General features: G+C 38.3%; 1 protein-coding gene across 4 annotated transcripts in view; it reads right to left on the bottom strand.

Annotated features, from left to right (window-relative positions):
* The window catches only part of PHF20L1 (PHD finger protein 20 like 1), an 81,017-nt gene that overhangs the window by 12,194 nt on the left and 50,473 nt on the right, over nt 1-18,350 (bottom strand). For all 4 annotated transcript variants that reach the window (XM_045005407.1, XM_045005409.1, XM_045005408.1 and 1 more), the window contains 7 exons: nt 16,087-16,143; nt 14,324-14,428; nt 9,781-9,945; nt 9,172-9,353; nt 6,817-6,916; nt 2,517-2,712; nt 1,055-1,427 (listed from right to left, as the gene is read on the bottom strand). In XM_045005407.1, the coding sequence (XP_044861342.1) occupies nt 1,055-1,427; nt 2,517-2,712; nt 6,817-6,916; nt 9,172-9,353; nt 9,781-9,945; nt 14,324-14,428; nt 16,087-16,143 (1,178 nt within the window). The remainder of the gene's footprint in view (nt 1-1,054; nt 1,428-2,516; nt 2,713-6,816; nt 6,917-9,171; nt 9,354-9,780; nt 9,946-14,323; nt 14,429-16,086; nt 16,144-18,350) is intronic.

Below are 18,350 nucleotides of genomic sequence, written 5' to 3' on the forward strand. Positions count from 1 at the left end.
TCTAGCCCAGTATCATGTCTTCCGACAGTAGCCAATGCCAGGCATCCCAGATGGAATGAACAGAACAGGTAATCATCAAGAGATCCATCCCGTAGCTCATTCCCAGCTTCTGGCAAAAAGAGGCTAGGGACATCATCCCAGCCCATCCTGGCTAACAACCATTGATTGACCTATCATCCATGAATGTATCTAGTTCTTTTTTGAACCCTGTTATAGTCTTGGCCTTCACAACCACCTTTGGCAAGGAGTTCCACAGGTTAACTGTGTGTTGTGTGAAAAAATACTTCCTTTTGTTTGTTTTAAACCTGCTGCCTATTAATTTTACTTGGTGACTCCTAGGTTCTTATGTTACAAGAAGCAGTAAATAACAAAACATTTACTTACTTTCACCACATTAGTCATGATTTTATAGACCTCAATCAGATCCTCCCTTAGTCGTCTCTTTTCCAAGCTGAAAAGTTCCAGTCTTATTAATCTCTCCTCATATGGAAGCCATTCCATACCCCTAATAATTTTTGTTGCCCTTTTCTGAACCTTTTCCAATTTCAATATATCTTTTTTGAGACGGGGCGACCACATCTGCCTGCAGTATTCAAGATGTGGGTGTACCATGGATTTATATAGAGGCACTATGATATTTTCTGTCTTATTATCTATCCCTTTCTTAATGATTCCCAACATTCTGTTCCCCTTTTTGACTGCTGCTACACATTGAGTGGATGTTTTCAGTGAACTATCCACAATGACTCCAAGATCTTGAGTGGTAACAGCTAATTTAGACCCCATCATTTTATATGTATAGCTGGGATTATGTTTTCCAATGTGCATTACTTTGCATTTATCAACACTGAACTCCAACAATCTAAATCCAACCTACTTGACCATAATGAGTTTCACTACATTAAACTTCATTTTAAGTGGGTTGTACTGATCCATCTGCCTACCAATAGAACATGCATCAGTTGATAATTCAGTAATGGGCATTCATTTCTAACTATTTTATGAGTTTGATCTTTTTTAAACTCAGTCTATACACATGAATAACGAGTTTTACCTGCTCACTCACGCCATCTTCTTTTAAAGAATATTGCAAACAGTTTTTATCATCTGAACAAAATTCCTGATCTTCCTCAAAACTACTCATATCTTCATCATCTGAGCTCACGGGGTCAGTAACTGATTTGCAGTCCTGACCAAAACTCTGTGGTTTCTGGTAACTGTGCTCACTTATAATATATGTTTCTTCCATCTTCTGCGGTAAGCTAGGGGGTGGTTCTTTATGGCTTTGATTGTGACATGTCCTTTCAGATGGATTAACAGTATCTGGCAAAGTCACTATTTTCTTCTCTATGCCAAATGTCACTTGCTCTTGCTCTTTCCGCACCCCCGAGCAAGCCCAAAGATGAAGATCAGGGTGATGTGTATTTCTGGAAAGAAGGGGAAAAGAAAAGTTAGTATAGAACTATCACTTTCAGCAATGAAATCTTTTAAAATTCTCATTTTGGCTGAACTGTATTTACATCAATAGGCAATTTTTTAGTGGAACATCATTGCCAAATGTTTCATCCCGCATTGCTGTGGACCTCTTAATTTTGGGTAAATCCAGTATGCCCTGGTCATCTTTAATAAGTGTGTTATGATAAAACAAAAACGCTAATGCTCCTGAAGTGTCCAACACTGTCAGGTGCTGAGCACTATCAACTGCCATTGAAATGGAGGGTTTCCATCGCCTGGCATGACTGGACCAGCAAACTGTACAGTGGAAGCATAATTAGAAAATTATACAAAAGAGAATGTTAAACATTCAGGCCTTTGAAAAAATTACTATATTCCAAATTAGCCAATCACATAACGATTGTTCAGAGACAAAGCACGGTCTACTAGCTGAAATACAGCAATGGAGATCTGAGCTCTGTTCTGTACTGATTCATTGATGGACCTTGAGCAAGTAACAACCAATCTGTGACTCAGTTTCCCCTTCTGTATAATTGGCATAGTAATTCCCAACTTCACACAAATATTTAAGAGAATTAATGTAATACTATTTATTAAGGACTTTCAGGGGAATAGATTGCAGGTGGCAGATTTAGAAGCGCAGAAGACTTCATTTTTCCTTTGTCTCAGTATTCATCAACAACAGTCAATAATAGGAATACAAATTCACGTTCTAGTGTTTAATGGCGAAAACAATTACATTCCCACTTAGCAATAATTTTTTTTCCCCCCTCAGGCTTTGTCAAGAAGTGCAGAAACTGGATTCCTCCTCACTGAGCTGAGAGGAAGAAGAGGAACCCAGCTTCTGCCCTGTCACAGAGTGAGCATCATCATCTATTCAAACAATTCAAATTGTGCCATGACATTTTCAAGAATACGCTGCCTAAATGTGTACTGATATGCATCTGTTTGGTCTTTAAAATAAAAGTTAAAATGAAAATGATCTTGACATACACACCGAGCTCTCACTTCCTCTCTCTAAGGGTACACAGATGGGGAGGAAACACCAGACCCACACTTACTTTAGTATCCCAATCTTCAGCTGCAGTCCATGTAGAATTTCAGTTACACCATACACATCAGCCAGCAGGTGGTGTGTTGACACTATCTTTTTGGCATTAAGGTGAGAGTAGTTTTCTTTTAAAAATGATAATCCACACATATGCCCATTGTTCAACCAGTCCTTATCGTAAAGATATTTGGCACTCCATCTCTGACCTACAGGTAAACAACGATCAGAATTTATTCTCCAGAAGTGAAAACAACAGTCAGGAGTGCTATCCTTAAAATATCTTCTGACATCCTTTCTTTAATCATGGGTTTTCAAAGAAATTCACATCACTTAGTATATGACACAGTATATCCCCTGACTTCTATAAATGATATTTTAAAAGAAAATCAAATCAACTCAGTACTCAAGTGCGAGGAAGTAAACACATTCTATACCATGATACACCTGTGAACTGAATTTGAAATTAAAGTTTTGAATTATAATGGTTTTTTCTAAAAAGATATCCGCTTATTGAAAAGATAATTTAACATAGCAAGAACTTAAGATTCAAAAAGAGATGGGACATTTAAATGGATATCAAGAATATCCAGAGTTACGATAATTAACAACAAAAATTTTGAAAAGCTATTAAACCTGGTGCTTCAGAGCAAGACAATCTACCCTTTAGATCAGGATTTACAGCAGGATTCTATACTTTCCTCTGAAATATTTCATACTGACCCCTGTCAGAGACAGATACTGGACTAGATGAACCTTAGGTCTGATCCAGTCTGGTGACTTGTTTCTAAACCACAAGTATGAGTGAACCCTAAGTAACTTAACTAATCATCTTACTTTTATACCAATTTAATAATCATAAAAATCATTGTATCCCTAATTATTCCCAGAACTATACAGTACTTTCACTCTGCAACTGTTAAAAATAGTTACTCACCTTCTTGTAACTGTTGTTCTTTGAAATGTGTTGTGTGTCCAACACACTGTAAATGTGTGTGTCACAACAAGGTGTTGGGAGTGTTTTCCCTAGTAGTACCTGGAGGGGAGGCCCTGCCCATTTTTTGGGTTCCTCATGCTCTGAACTGAGGGTATAAAGTCACCCCAACCATCCTTCAGTTCCTTTGCACTGGGATCCCGATTATAGATGCCAGTGCTTGGAGTCTGAGGATGGGCCATGCAATGGACATATGCAACACATCTCAAAGAACAGCAGTTAAAAGAAAACGAGTGTCTGCTTTTTTTTCTTCGAGTGCTTGCATACATCCATTACTCTGCTGGTGACCCCCAAGCCACTGTCATTGATTCCAAGGTAAAAGGGATCATTGTGATCATCTAGGTTGACCTCCTGTGTAATATAGGCCATAGAACTTCCAACATAATTCCTAGAGCAGATCTTTTAGAAAAACATCCTATCTTGATTTAAAAATGGTCAGTGATGGAGAATCCACCACAACCCTTGGTAAATTGTTCCAATGGTTAATTACTCTCGCTGCTAAAAATTTACACTTTATTTCTAGTCTGAATTTGTCTAGCTTCAGCTTGTAGCTATTGCATCAGGTTACACCTTTCAGCAGCAGTGTGGCGTGACAAGTTTACAGAGGGGATGGTACGATGAGATTTCCTACAGTGTCATGTAACTGATCTACAACTGCTAACAGCAAATCTCTCTAATGGCCAGCGATGGGACATTAGATAGGGAGGGCTCTCAGCAAATACTTTCCCAGGTGTCTGGCTAGTGGGTCTTGCTCACATGCTCAGGGTTTAACTGGCTGCCATATTTGGGATCAGGAAGGAATTTTTCCACAGGTCTGACTGACAGGGACCCTGGAGTTTTTTGCCTTCCTCTGCAGCATAGGACATGGGTCACTTGCAGGTTTAAACTAGTGTAAATGGTGGATTCTCTGTAACTTGAAGTCTTTAAATCATGATTTGGGGACTTCAGTAACTCAGCCAGAGGTTATGAGTCTATTACAGGAGATGGTGGGTGAGATGTGCAAGAGGTCAGACTAGAATAGATGATCATGATGGCCCCTTCCGGCCTTAAGGTCTACGAGTCTATGAGGAAGCACTGAAGGCTTGCTAGCTATCAGTACCATGCGATGACATGGAGGTTTAGATATTGTCATGGAGGAGGCAGATGAATGGGGTACTGGACCTGAGACAGATGAGGCCATAACAGACCCTACCGTCAGTCCCGATAAGTATGGCATCTGGAACAGGGCTGGTGGAGGATCTTTGCCCTGAATCAGTGGTGAGGTCAGTACTGAAAAATACAATACATCTCTCACAGCCGCATAGGCCACTGGTGTTGTTATACTGGGTCTCTAACATGACCCTTGCCCAAGCATTTTAAACAGTGGAGAGTGCAGGTTACTGACAGGCACTGGCAGATGACAGCTGGAGCGGGGCTGAAAAACAGGGGACCTTCACATAGGCTCCCCTGGTACTGGGCAAGTCCCAGAAGCCAGCTAGATCCACAGAAACCAAAATAAAATTGATTAAAGAGTAAAGAAACCTCTAAAGGACGAAACAATAAGTATCACTCTGTAAAAGCTAACTAATTGCAACTTTGTTCACAAAGGAAGGAGGCTGTAAGCACAGAAACACTCTCACTACCCATCACAAGAAGTAAGAAGGAACTAAAGGACGAGTGGAGTGGCTCCATTCTTTATACCCTTGGTTCAGAGCACAAGGAAGCAACAGTGTGGGAGGGGCTGCCCCTATAGGTGCTGCTAGTGAAAACTCTCCAGCTATGGTGCACGAGAAGTACACACACCTGTAGCATAACAGAAATGCACAAGCACTAGAAGAACAAAATTAGATGAAAACTTGCCAGTCCTTACACTAAAATGGTATGCACAGAATTATCTGTGGATAAAAGAACCAGCCTGATGGTAGCCATTAACACCTTCCAGTATAACACCTTCCATTACCCAGCCCATCCGCTCAATCCAGTGTCAAATGCTGACATCCGGAATGACTCATCTCCTAGACAGAAAGAAGGGGGGGGAGGAGGAGAGATACATTCTGCCCGAGAGGCACGGCAGTTCCACATTTTGCCCACCAGAGGCCACTGTTGCACCAGAACAGCCAGCAGCTCAGGGACAGGCAGTAACATCCAGTAGCCAGCTGCGATCATCACAGCACCTGGAGACACAAGATATATGGAGGTGGGGGGAATACAGAGAGAGAGTGGGACACATGTGGCTGCTGGGGAGAGGGGGTCACAGACTGGGGTTCAGAAAGGCTATTGGGGAGACAGACTGGGGTGCAGGCTCAGGAGCTAGTGGGGTGACAGCACTGAGACAGGGGCTGAATGGGAGGGGGTGCAGGGCCACTTGGGAACAGGGGGGCTGCAGGTACATATAGGGACAGGGGGCAGGCACACAGGCAGATGTGCCTAACTAAATGGGCGAGGCTAGACTGGGTCTGCATGGGGGGAGGCTCCCTAACTCCCTAATAACCCCCCTCCCCCCAAAAAAATTCACCTTGTTCCATACTTCTCTCATCCTCACCTAACAACCCTCCAGGTTAACTCGCAGGCTCCTTCCCCCTCCCTCAGCTCCTACCCCTGACTCCCGCAAGCCTTTAAGCTGCTGCTGAGGGGCGCGGGGAAATACATTTCTGTATTGTAATTTAAATTAATTATTCAATGTTCTGTATTAATATGCCTACTGAGGAATTCTTTTTTTTTTTTTAAACAAATATTTCCTGAATTTTTTTTTGGCTTGTACTGTTACAGACATACTTGCTGACAGGTATTTTGAAATAAATTACTAAAATAATTGAAACTGGCATTATTATATTGTGTTATTTTAACAGTAAAATATGCAGAATTTTGCAGCATTTTAAAATATCATGTGTAGAATTTTTAGGTGCAGAATTCCCCCGGAAGTAAAATACATGCAGGGAACAGATTTGGTGAGTAGGAAGGTACTATTTTTTTTTTTTTTTTTTACACAAAATAGTCACTTTTCAGAGTAGAACTGCTCTTTAAGAGCCTACTCTTTGTGGGAGGTAATTTCTCAATAAGAAAAGAGCACTCACTTTTTGTGAACTCATGAGAATGGTAAGTTAACATTTTGAACAAAATTTAAGAATTTTGTAACAGAAAAATAAAAGTTGCCACGCAGAACCAAATAGAAGAAAATGTTATAAAAAGACTCATCCAGAAAAGTATAACATATCAAACACACAAAAATAAGTAAATCCTATTGTGAGTAATGCTTATACAATACCATCTGTTTTTAGCAAAAATGTAAAAAGTAAAAACAACAATTAATTTTGCATGAACCAGTGATTTAAACTCATACCTGGTGGGTCCCTGCAGATGTAACAGATGTACTGCTCTGGAATGCTGTCCTCTAATAATCCCATACATACACTATGTTGCCAGCACAGGCATTCTTCACACTACCATCCAAAAGAAACAAGGTAATTCATTATTTGTAAGTCAGTTCTATTTCCAGCCTCTTCAAAATGCAGGGAATAGCAGCTTTCCTTTAGCAGGCAGCTTGAGTTATAGTATCGTACTCTTTGAATTTGAATTTGCTGTAGCAAAAACAAGCCATAATTAAGCATAATTTTAGCTTTGAAAGTGATCCCATGGCCACAAATTCCAATCTGGGAAACCAAATCGAGGATTTAACATAACAATTTTTTTTTATAATAAAATAAGTAATTTAGCACTAAATATTTAGTAGCTGAGCATAAAGGATTTGTCCTGCTTTGAGCAGAGGGTTGGACTAGATGATCTCCTGAGGTCCATTCCAACCCTGATATTCTATGATTCTACAATAGGACTATGGCAAAATAGAAATATATAGCAATATATTATAGCATAACAATGGAAAAGAGAAAACTTCAGTTTTCATTTACAAAGCATCTCTCCAGTGCTTAAGATTTATTTTTAATATTGCACTGATGAAAAAAAATCTAAAAAGAAAAAGAAAATGAAGAAAGTGTAGAAATAAAAATAGGAAGGGAGCAATACCAAAGTTACAAGGACATAGCAGCACAAGAATGATCGGCCAGCTGACCTGTGTTGAGACTAGGTGTGGGAAGTATTAAATTGCCAGTTCAATTTAGAAATGGGTAACAAACAAAACATGGATGGAATAATATTTAATTATAGGGAACTTTTGAAATGAACACTGCTCTATGTCTAAAAGGGTTGATGGAATATTTAAAGATAAAATGGCTACTGGGAAGCTTAGGGGACTGGTAATGGATGGAATATAGAGGCTTTCAGCTCTAGGATGCTCCTTCAAATCAAGCCCAGTTCAGTCATGACTGCAAATAACCAATATCCACCTCAGCCTTATCATAAATTTAAGCACTAACCAAAATGTTCTGCCTTCATAACATCTCTAAAATCCACCCTTTCCTTTCTGTCCACATGACTACATTACTTGCCCACGTCCTAAACATCTGCTGCCTTGACTATTGCAGCTTTCTCCCTTGTGGACTGACACCCATTTTGATCCACCGGTCTATCTAAAAATGCCACAATCAAAGACATCTCTCTCCTACAACTATGACTACATCAACCCTTTTTTCAAGATCTTCCATAGCTCTTCATCATTTTTTATGTTTAGTTCAATCTTTTTGTTCTTTTCTTCCAGGGCCTACATCATTCAGCTTCCACCTATTTATCCAACTTGGTCTCTTCTTGTGTTCCCTGCCACACATCCACTCCATTTCCACGGAAGCCAGCCTAGATACTACCTTCATATCCTTCTCACTCAGATCACTGTGTCCTTTTCAATACTGCCTCCATATTCTTCTAATGCTTTCCCAAAATCTATTCACCAAGCCACCGTCTTCATAAGACTAGCCATATTGGGTGAGACCAATGGCCATCTAGCCTAGTATTCCGTCTTCCAACAGTGGCTGGTGCCAGATGCTTCAGAGGAAATGAACAGGGCAATTATCAAGTGATCCAGCTGCTGTTGTCCACTCTCAGTTTGTGGCAGTCAGAGGTTAAAGGACACCCAGAGCATGGGGTTGTTTTTCTAAACATCTAGGCTATTAGCCATTGATGGACCAATCCCCCATGAATTTAGCTAATTCTTTTTTGAACCCAGTTATACTTTTGGCCTTTGTAACATCCCCTGGCAAGGAGTTCCACAGGTTGGCTGTGCATTGTGTGAAGAAGTACTTCCTTATGTTTGTTTTAAACCTGCTGCGTATTAATTTCATTGGGTGACCTCTGGTTCCTATGTTATGAGAAGGGGTAAATAACATTTCCCTATTCACTTCCTCACACCATTCATGATTTTACAGCTGTCTATCATATCCCTCCTTAATCATCTCTTTTCTAAGATGAACGGTCCCGGTCATTTTAATCTCTCCTCCAGTGGAAGTTGTTCCATACTGATAATCATTTTTGTTGCTCTTCTCTGAATTTTTTCCAATTCTAATAGATCACTGCAACTGCCACTAGTGTTGGCACATTCAGAGGTGCCAAGGACTGAATGGACACAAACTGTACCAACCTCACTCTTAGAGAGGTGGTCCTGCACAGAAAAAAAAGAGGTATTGTGTGGAATGCAAAAAGCTTTAACTGCTACCACCTTTTTCTTACCTGTTCTATAGATAGAGAACTTTAGGGATGCCAAAAAAGCAAAAATTCACAAAAAAGACTGCAGAGCAAGTGAGTGCATTACCTGAATCATGAAGCCATTTTCCTCATCCATTTCACAGATGCATCTAACAATTTCATTGAGAGCATCCTCTTCATCCTGAGATTCTTCAAAATTGGTTGAATCAAAGTCCTGATTGTATTCATCACCACTCAGTAATAAGCTTTCCGTGGAGGAATCATCTAAGAACTCCATATCTGAGAGGTCTAATAAAAACAAATAAATCTGAAGTTGTATATGCAAACAAATTTAATGTTGTACATTAATTTAGGACTGAGATGCTGAATGATCCTGTACTACACACAGCGGAAGTCACTCACAGATTTACTGTTGGAAGATTACACTTCTGGGTGAACTCTACTGTATATACAGCTATGCAATGTAGCCACCTTAGAGGTAGGAGTGGCAACATCCAACCAGTGCTCAGCACAATGCACAACAGCATGAGGAGAGTAAATGTTTTGTTCAATCTGTCATGAAAGTATATACACGTTGGTTTAACATACAAGCATAAAAAGTTTCATATTTTTATGCCTAAAGTGAATTATTTGGCTTCCATTTGGCCTTTTTAATTCACCTTCTTTGGGAAATATAAATTTTAAAACAAAATTTCCTTTTGTTCAGCCAACCTACTTTCTCCACTCAGGTCGACAGACAGAATGGCTCTTGGATACTGGTATGATGTGTTCTTCTCTGTAAACATGCTTCGCAGAGTCAGAGAGCTCCCAGAAGAACGTGTGAGTGGAGAGGAGCACCTTTCCAAAAACTCAAGAGAACTATCTTCATAATCCGAATAATCTACAAAATTAACATGAACATTGGTTATCTCATGTTATAGTACTCAGAAAAAGTATGTTTGTAAAAGTTCACAAGCCAGAGAATGATGATTATGTAAGAAAGTTACAACATTATGTGCAAAAGATAAAGAATATGCATTAGTGCATAAATATCAAAATGAAGGAAAACGTATAAATATCTACACATCACACAAACCCCTACACTGTCTTTTTTACATATGTATGGATGTAAGCGATATTAAGAACATGATGGTTACCAAGTCAAGCAGAGTAAAAAAAATTACAAAGTTCAAAATTTCACGCATGACTTCAACTCTGCCCCTCCTTTATGTACATACACTGCACCAGACTAATTATATAACTTTTATTTCTCACTTCACACATATCTGAGATTGTGAGAAAGTACCTTGTAAGACTACAAAAAAGAAAGAATATTGCACTATATCCATAATCAGAGTTCTCCAATTGATCTTTGACTTTTTGTCAGTTCTTTTCTATCAAACAGTATTGTGTGTATTGGACACATCCTAGAGGGTTTTCACAAATCATGCCTCATCAGCACCTGGTTCTCCTTCCTTCCCACTGACAATCAAACAGTATCCCTGTGGCAAATAAAATTAGTAACGATGAACATTTGACTACTTCTGATGTGTTCTACAAATTATGAGCCCCAGTTGTTGTGTTTTTCTTGTTTTGATGTTTGAGAAAAAACAGGACCCTTTTTGTCTCACAGTCCTCTCCGGCTTCCCAAACTTCATGCCTAAATCTGTCCAAATGTCTGCTGCTAAGATGATCTTCCTTTTCCAACACACTATGCATGCCAAAAATTTTTTAAATGTTGCCAATTAAGCCGTGAACCTGAGGTCTGCTGGAGGGTTATGTGCACATCTCTGCAAATATTAGGTAATTAAAAAATAAATAAATAAAATACTTAATTTTCAGAGATGCAGAACTACACCTTTGTGCGATATTGTAAACTCACTTCCCCCTCCTCAATAAACTAATAATGGGAGAACTTAAAAAAGTTTTGAGGTTTGGATAAATATCTGGTTTTGATCCCACTCTGAAACATAATCCTCCACATGATTTTCTACAGCATCTCCCATACATTCTGTACTCTTAAAGTCCTGTTTCCTTTCCTTAGAAGTGATTCTCTCCATCCCTTTTTCTTCCACTTTTATTTTTCTCTCTACTCCCACCCCCAATTCATTCTGTACCTCTCCCGATCCCTGCATCTGCTGCTGCCACCTTCTCTCCTTTTCCCCTGGAGATCAACTGCAGCATCACCACCACTACCTGGAAGAGCTGAGACAGCAGCTCTACACAGAACAGCTCTGCACAACTGGCCCGACCCTGCAGCTACAACAGTCGGAGAACAATACATGGCCTGATATTATCCATGCTCAGTGAGATTACCTGTCCTAGGACATGGGAGTTAAATAATTGTACTCACTACTTATTACTTCAACCTTCTCATCTTCCTTTTTAAAGTATTCCACAGCCCTGCTACCACCATCTACAATAGTCCCATGCTGCATGCTTTGTTCAGGTTTCTCTCCCTTTCCACCATAATCCACTGTCAATTCTGTGATTTCTTCCATATCCTCTCTAAGCTTAGGGTAGCCTCCCAGTCAACATTCCTCAAGAACCTTTACTATCCTTCACACCACTCCTATATACGATCTACTCCTTGAGACCCATGATCAGTGACAACTGCAATGCTACCGTGTAATTGTGTTAATTGTGTCATCTTCTGCATTGTCTTGAGGTGCTGTGCATTTAGATGGTAACTTTTTTGCCCAGTGTCACCAATGGACAGCAGCATATCCATCTATGATGTGACAAACAACATTGAAATAGAATCCCTTGTCACAATGTTTCTTCTTCATCCTCCTGCACTCTTAGGTGCACAGGGCACCCATCAGTTTCCACCATTTATTTTGGTCTTGTGCGGGTCTGTTCAGGCTTCTGAGTGTCATATACTTTCTCTATTGTTCTGTGTAAAGTTGCTCTAGGTCGACCTCTTTTTCCTCTTTCCAGGTGGTGTCCATATTATCACTAGCAATGGAAGTCATATTGCTGGCATCCTCAAAGTGTATCCAAGATATGTCCATCGTCATCCTCTTACCATATTTGATATTTTAGATTGGTTTGTTCTACTTAGACTTTCTGATGCTGGAAGAATCTCTTTCCAATGGACTCTGAAGATCTTCCATAGACATTTACTTTCAAATGAGATGTCTTCTTATCAATTTCTATAGTAGATTTCCATGACTCTGCTCTATTAAAGAGGATGGAATTCATGCTGGTGTTAAAAATTCATGTTTTTAGGTCATTGCCAACCATGCTACTTTTCCAAATCTTTTCAAGTTTATGGAAGATATTTTCTGCTTTTGACATTCATTGCTTGACATCTAGCCTCAATGACAAGAGCTATCTAGAAATTTGAGTAAACAAAATAAATGTAGAAAATACATCTGTTTGGTACGTCCAGTACTAGCAGGCTTTCACCTAAATGAAATGGGAAATCTTCATAAACTGTTTTTTCATTTGTCCAACTTACACTCAAGTCATCCTTTCCTATGCAGCATGCATGAATGTCAATCATTCCTCTGTTGCAGATGCCAGAGTATCCTTCTAGTCTTCTCTATTTCACTCACTAGAAATATCTGATAAACTGAAGGTTACAGCTAACATACATAAGGGTTTTCAAAAATACTTTGCTCTCTATGCTCATGGGAATACCATGTAACATTTGTTCCAATTACAATATTACATTTCCAGAAAATATACTTGTAATTCCAAATTAATAATAGGCCTATTAGGTATAACCTGTACAGTACCCAATATAAACTAATACAAGAAGCCAAACTATATTCAGTTTAAATTTGTATCTGACTGCTATAACAGCCATTCTCAAATCTGTCTGTTCAAGTGTGTTTGTCATTATTTTGATTATTTTTATGTAAAGCTTGCATATTCATTAGTAATTTTTATTTATGTAAAGTTTTACATTAATACGCTGATCATACTTTCAAAGGGCTGAACAAACAGTATTACACTTTTTAAAACTTATTATTCAGAAACTGGTTTAAACTACAAAAAGATCTCCGGGGCATGTGTTTTGAAATATTGCAAGGTAGCTGCTGGTAACGCTCCGTCTTTGGCCTTATTCTTAAACCACATCTGCGCGGAAGTGATAGCACAACTCACCCTGCAGTGCCTTACTGCCTACCAGATGAACTAGTTAGGACTACTAGACTTAGCTAAATGACAGGACTTCTGTGCATCTAATATTTAATGTCTACTTACATGCACAAAAGGGGTCACACCTTTCCCCACATCCAAAAACAACAATTTGCAGATAACAGAAACTACTGAAAAGTTTATCATTTTAAATTACGTTGGCTCGGATAAATGTAGAAAAGTAGCATTAAACTTAATTTTGCTGAAGTGTATACCACATTCTTTGGGACAAGTTTTGCCGTACAGTCTGTGATTTGAATGAATAAGTGTTTGCTCACTTCAGAAATCTGCAGTTTATCCTCTAGAAAGTCCTGGTCAGAAATTGTGATGAACTAGGAAGGTCTTTACAACACTATTTTGTCACAATTCTGTTTTACTATATACAGCAGCAAAGAATGAATGTTAAGAGACAAACATGAATGAATGAGACATCAACAAAAGCTGTCCCATTTCCATCACTCCTCCTCCTCCCCTTTAAAAAAAAAAAATTATACAAAAATAGAACCTTCCCCAGCTTTCCCTTTGTTTAGTGTCGCCTGCCTACTTAGGCCGTAACCTCCTCAAGAGCAGGGACTAAGTATTCTTCTGTGTCTTGAACAGTGTTAGGCACACGGTCTGTACACAAAAAGCTGAGAAAACAGGAAATGAGACCAGAAATCTTGTGGTGCAGAATTTAAAAAACACACTTGAAACCACATGCTTGTGAGCAGAAGTTTTCACTAAAAATCCTTGTCCTGGGTGCTCTTAAATTATTAATCCCAGAGAGTTTCCAGGAATCTTGTCTGGATTACTCTGAATATTTTAATCAGGAATATTATGACTGACATCTACTAAGGTACTCTACAGATTTGTTAGTGAGGTAAATCAATCTGAGGGGCATGCCAAAGGCAGCCAATAGTTTTTGTTTTCCATTTTACGTCTTTTATATTACAGAGAAAAGAAGAGCATATCCCATAAACAAAAAAGGAGCATAAAGGTAAGAAAAATACATGGTATAATTAAATGGCAAGTCCCAAGACATTTACGGTAAATAGGTATTTTTCGCAAAATGGATATCTCATCACTGAGATGAAGAAAAGATCAGAGAGTTTTGGCCATATTTCTGTCTTTACTTTCTTCCTTACTGAACTCACCATGCTGTTTAGATTTCTTCTTCTTTTTCTTCTTCTTCTTCTGTTTTGATTTATGATCTTTTTCCTTTTTCTCTTTTTTCTCTTTATCTTTTTCCTTCTTTTTACCTAATTGCAAATGAACATTTTAAAAACATCATCCTTGAATACTTTTTTCTTTCAGTTACCCTAAAAGCAACATTTAAATTTTAAATCAGTTGTTCCAGTCACCTGCCCAGAGCGGAATGATTCAATTAATTTGTTCAGTGCCATGAGCATAGCCATTGTGATTAACTGATTTTCTGGAACAGCACTGGGGTTCCTCCTTAGCTGAGACACCTTGAAGTTAACAGTTATTAGTGAGACTCTTCCTAGCAGAGTAACATAATTCAGCTTCAATGTCAAGAAGTCAACTGTATCCCACATCGTGACAGGTAACATTGTGTAGCCTTCAGAATTTCCAGATGTGACCCGCACATAAGGAAAAAAAAAAGACCCAGTTTTAATAAAAGCTTTCATTTAATTTAAAAAAATACATCAGTAGTACATCCATTAGTTTGTAAGAAACAGAGTAGACAACCCATTTACTTTCCAAGTTTTGATCATGCTGTAGAAATAGGGAAGATGAGAACAGGAAGAACTCTTAATTTAAAAAATTACATCCTCTAGCAAAGCATGCTAGGTGATCTAATATAGAGATTAGTGATAAGCACCTGAAACTGCAGCTGCCATAAATTCCTTTAAGAACAGCTAGCTGTCCTCTCACCCAAAATTTTATCAGCAGAGTTTGCTCTGAATAAAATTAAAGTCACGTTTTTGTATGTCTACTCCTTTTTAAGTACTACTGACATCTGCATGAGAACGGAGTCTTTGTCTTATAATAATTCATCTGTCCCTGCTATGGCTTATCAAGGGAAACCATAATCCACAGCTTCTAACTTCATAGTAATTTTCAAAGCAGTCCGTTGTGAGGTAATAGAGACTTAACTTCAGCTAGAAAATAAACCTCAAAGACTGACTCTAAGATAATACTCTTTTTTGTGTACATTTCCCTTAGCCACACAGAATAAGAGCAGATATAGTGAATGTTTCAATTAGAGCTATCTGGGCTTTTCTTCCATAGATTGATGATCAATTCAGACACATGTAGGGCTGAATCTGTGTCAAAAATGAATTTGTTTGGGGATGGAAAATAACAAATTGTGGCAAAAGTGTATTTTTTTGAATGAGACCTTATCTGACCATCACTAATATTTGAAGAGTGAATACCCAAACTTCCTTAATTTAGATTTCATTTTAAGAGGCATTGCATATTCTGTTGGATATCTAGCCATTAGATTTTTCCTTTATTTATTCCACCTCTAGGCACAAGTTAATAACCACACATACCACTAATTGCATTGAAAAAGGGTACCCTTTATAACCTATCATTATTCCTTTCCTCTTAGGCCTCATTCCCCAGCCAGCTGGTCTAGGAATGGAGACATGAAATTATAGCCCTACTATTACTACAGGTCTTGTCCCTCAGTGTCCTTGCAATTTACACACACTCTCTTAGGCATACACTGTCACACTAGTTTATTTATTTCCCAGAAGCCCTTTTACATCTATTTAGGTGTTTGGGTTTCAGGTTTTTTTGTTTTTTAAAAGCTGGTTGCTTTAGAAATATCAAAACAGCTGAGCACTTACACCCGAAAGAGCATAACAGGTAAAAAGTTAGGGACAGGCTATGTTCTTGCTCTCTCAAGCTTTAGACTTTTTGCTTAAATATGATTTTCTGTGCATACCAAATGATGATGAGTTTTTCTCTTCCAGTTTCACTTTTTTTTCAGTTTTCAATATACCTGTAGATTTAAGAAAAACACACAAGCTTAGCGGGACCATTGCGGACGATGTACGTCCTTGGAAAAGTTACTTGGATGTAAACATTCCTATCAATACATAATTAAAAGAAAGACACAAGTAACACATTGATTTTTAAAGATGCTTTACAATTACTTTTACGGTCTTAAGCACTGGAAACAAAAAGCATTGTAGTTTACCAACTACTGAATGCTTGTCCTTCTCAATGACCTTCTTTAACATTTTCTCCTGCAGATTCTCAAAACATTTTTCCTTTACAGGCACAGAGAACTGCATCTCTGTCCCGTCAGAGCTGACTAACGTGGAGGGCCTCTTTTTTTTTTACTATTCCCTTTGGGTAACTTTAGACTATTGGTTAAAGGCATTTCCAGATGTAAGGCATGTATATGGGATGAGGGTGCTGAAAACACGACGACAAATTTACTGGGCATTCAGTAAGGATTTTATCCTGTATATCAGCATAGCAGCCAGGTCACTGGCTGAGTCAGGCTGCTGAAATGACAAGTACAGGAAATATTTTCATAATAGTGAACATATTAAGTTTTGAATGCCTAGGTCTCTGTCTTACTATTTACTAAATGCTACATGCCAAAAAAAAAAAAAAAAGATAGATCAGTTCCAAACAGAGAGAGGTTAATTTCAATTTAATTCTCTTCTGCTTTAGACAATTTTCTTCTCTTTCCATTACAGTGGAAGTTACTGGTAACAGTCAGGGAGCTGATGTTACCACAGTTAATTAACTGTGTCTTATTTTGAAGGGACAGCTATCTCTAATAGATTTTAGGGTTACAATGCTACTTATTAAAAAACTACTTGGTTCTATAGAAAGTCTGCAACAAAGTTTATTGCATTCAGGAGCTATTTTTAAAAATGGTATTCTACCTCTAATCTAACAGAAGTTCATTACGTTACCTCTAGAAATCAGTGTCCTTTTAAAATATGAATCTAAGGAAAATAAATCTGAAGTATATGTAAAGCAGAAAGCTTTGTGTATAAATCAGAATTTGAAGCTACACTTGCATACGAAGAGTGCTTTGAAAGATTTACTAATCCTTGATTATTCCCTAAAGTTCTCATTATTTAGAAGATTTTTCTCTTCATGGTGAGCTAGGAAATCATAACTGACCAGAAATGAAAAAATATTTTAATATTGTAACGCCGATATTTATAATCAAATACTATCACGGAAATTTTCAAATAAGCAAACCAAGACAGACCCAAAGTTATTTTGATCTAAGGAGGATACCTATTTTACTCTCTGCCACAGGGAAAAAATACGTTGCTCAATAAAGAATTACCAGCATCACCTAGATCTCCCACCAACCTTACTAGCCAGTGCAGTGCAAGCTCTAAGTCTCTTTCCTAATTATACAGCAGGAAAGCTCTAGATGTAATCTAAGGCCTCCCTGGCCAATGCTGCAAAACGTTAAGGAAAAAATAGCCTTACAAAATTAGAAGGAGGTTTTTTAAACGTTTAAAAATCTATTTATCATCCTTTTCAGGTTAACAACGACTCTCACAAGAGTAGCTTGACACAATTTGTGGTTAGGATCCTCTGATGCTGAGGTTAGCACAGTAACAGCTGATTGGGTGTTTAAATCACTCTTTCGGGTAAAGTTTGAGTGTACATTCTGGTAATATTTCAGGCCAAGTTTTTCCAAAAGTTAGTGATTTTGGATATCCAATTTAAAACACTAAATGGGACCCAATTTTCAGAAGGCAGCTATTCAGCACTTTCTGAAAAAATCAGGTACCATTATGGTTTCTCAAAAGTTGGGCCCCCAAAAATTGCATTCAAAATCCTTAATCATGTCTAAAAATCTTGGTGTCTGACAATAATGCAAAAGATTGACCCTGCAGAAAACCTTAAGGCAGCCAGAACCGCTATCTTTAAACTGAATATGATCCAAATAAGAAGGAGGTTCTTTGGGGGTTCTTTGAAGTCCCCTTTTAGAGAGTTCATTACCATAAGAGAGAAACCATTTAAAGAAATTAAAAACAGAATTAAGAAAACGATGTGAATTTAGTGGTCATGAAAAGCAATGGATTGAGAGGCCTGAAAATCAAAGTCCTATACTTAACAAAAAAGACTCGGTACAGAAAGCGGTAATGCTCTGGGGACGCGTATGTGGACAGAGAGCACAGAGCATCCTCCTGGGCTAGTTTTCCCTCGCCAGACAGAGTACCA

This window comes from Mauremys mutica, chromosome 2, assembly GCF_020497125.1.
Source record: "Mauremys mutica isolate MM-2020 ecotype Southern chromosome 2, ASM2049712v1, whole genome shotgun sequence".
Classification (NCBI taxonomy): Eukaryota; Metazoa; Chordata; order Testudines; family Geoemydidae; genus Mauremys; species Mauremys mutica.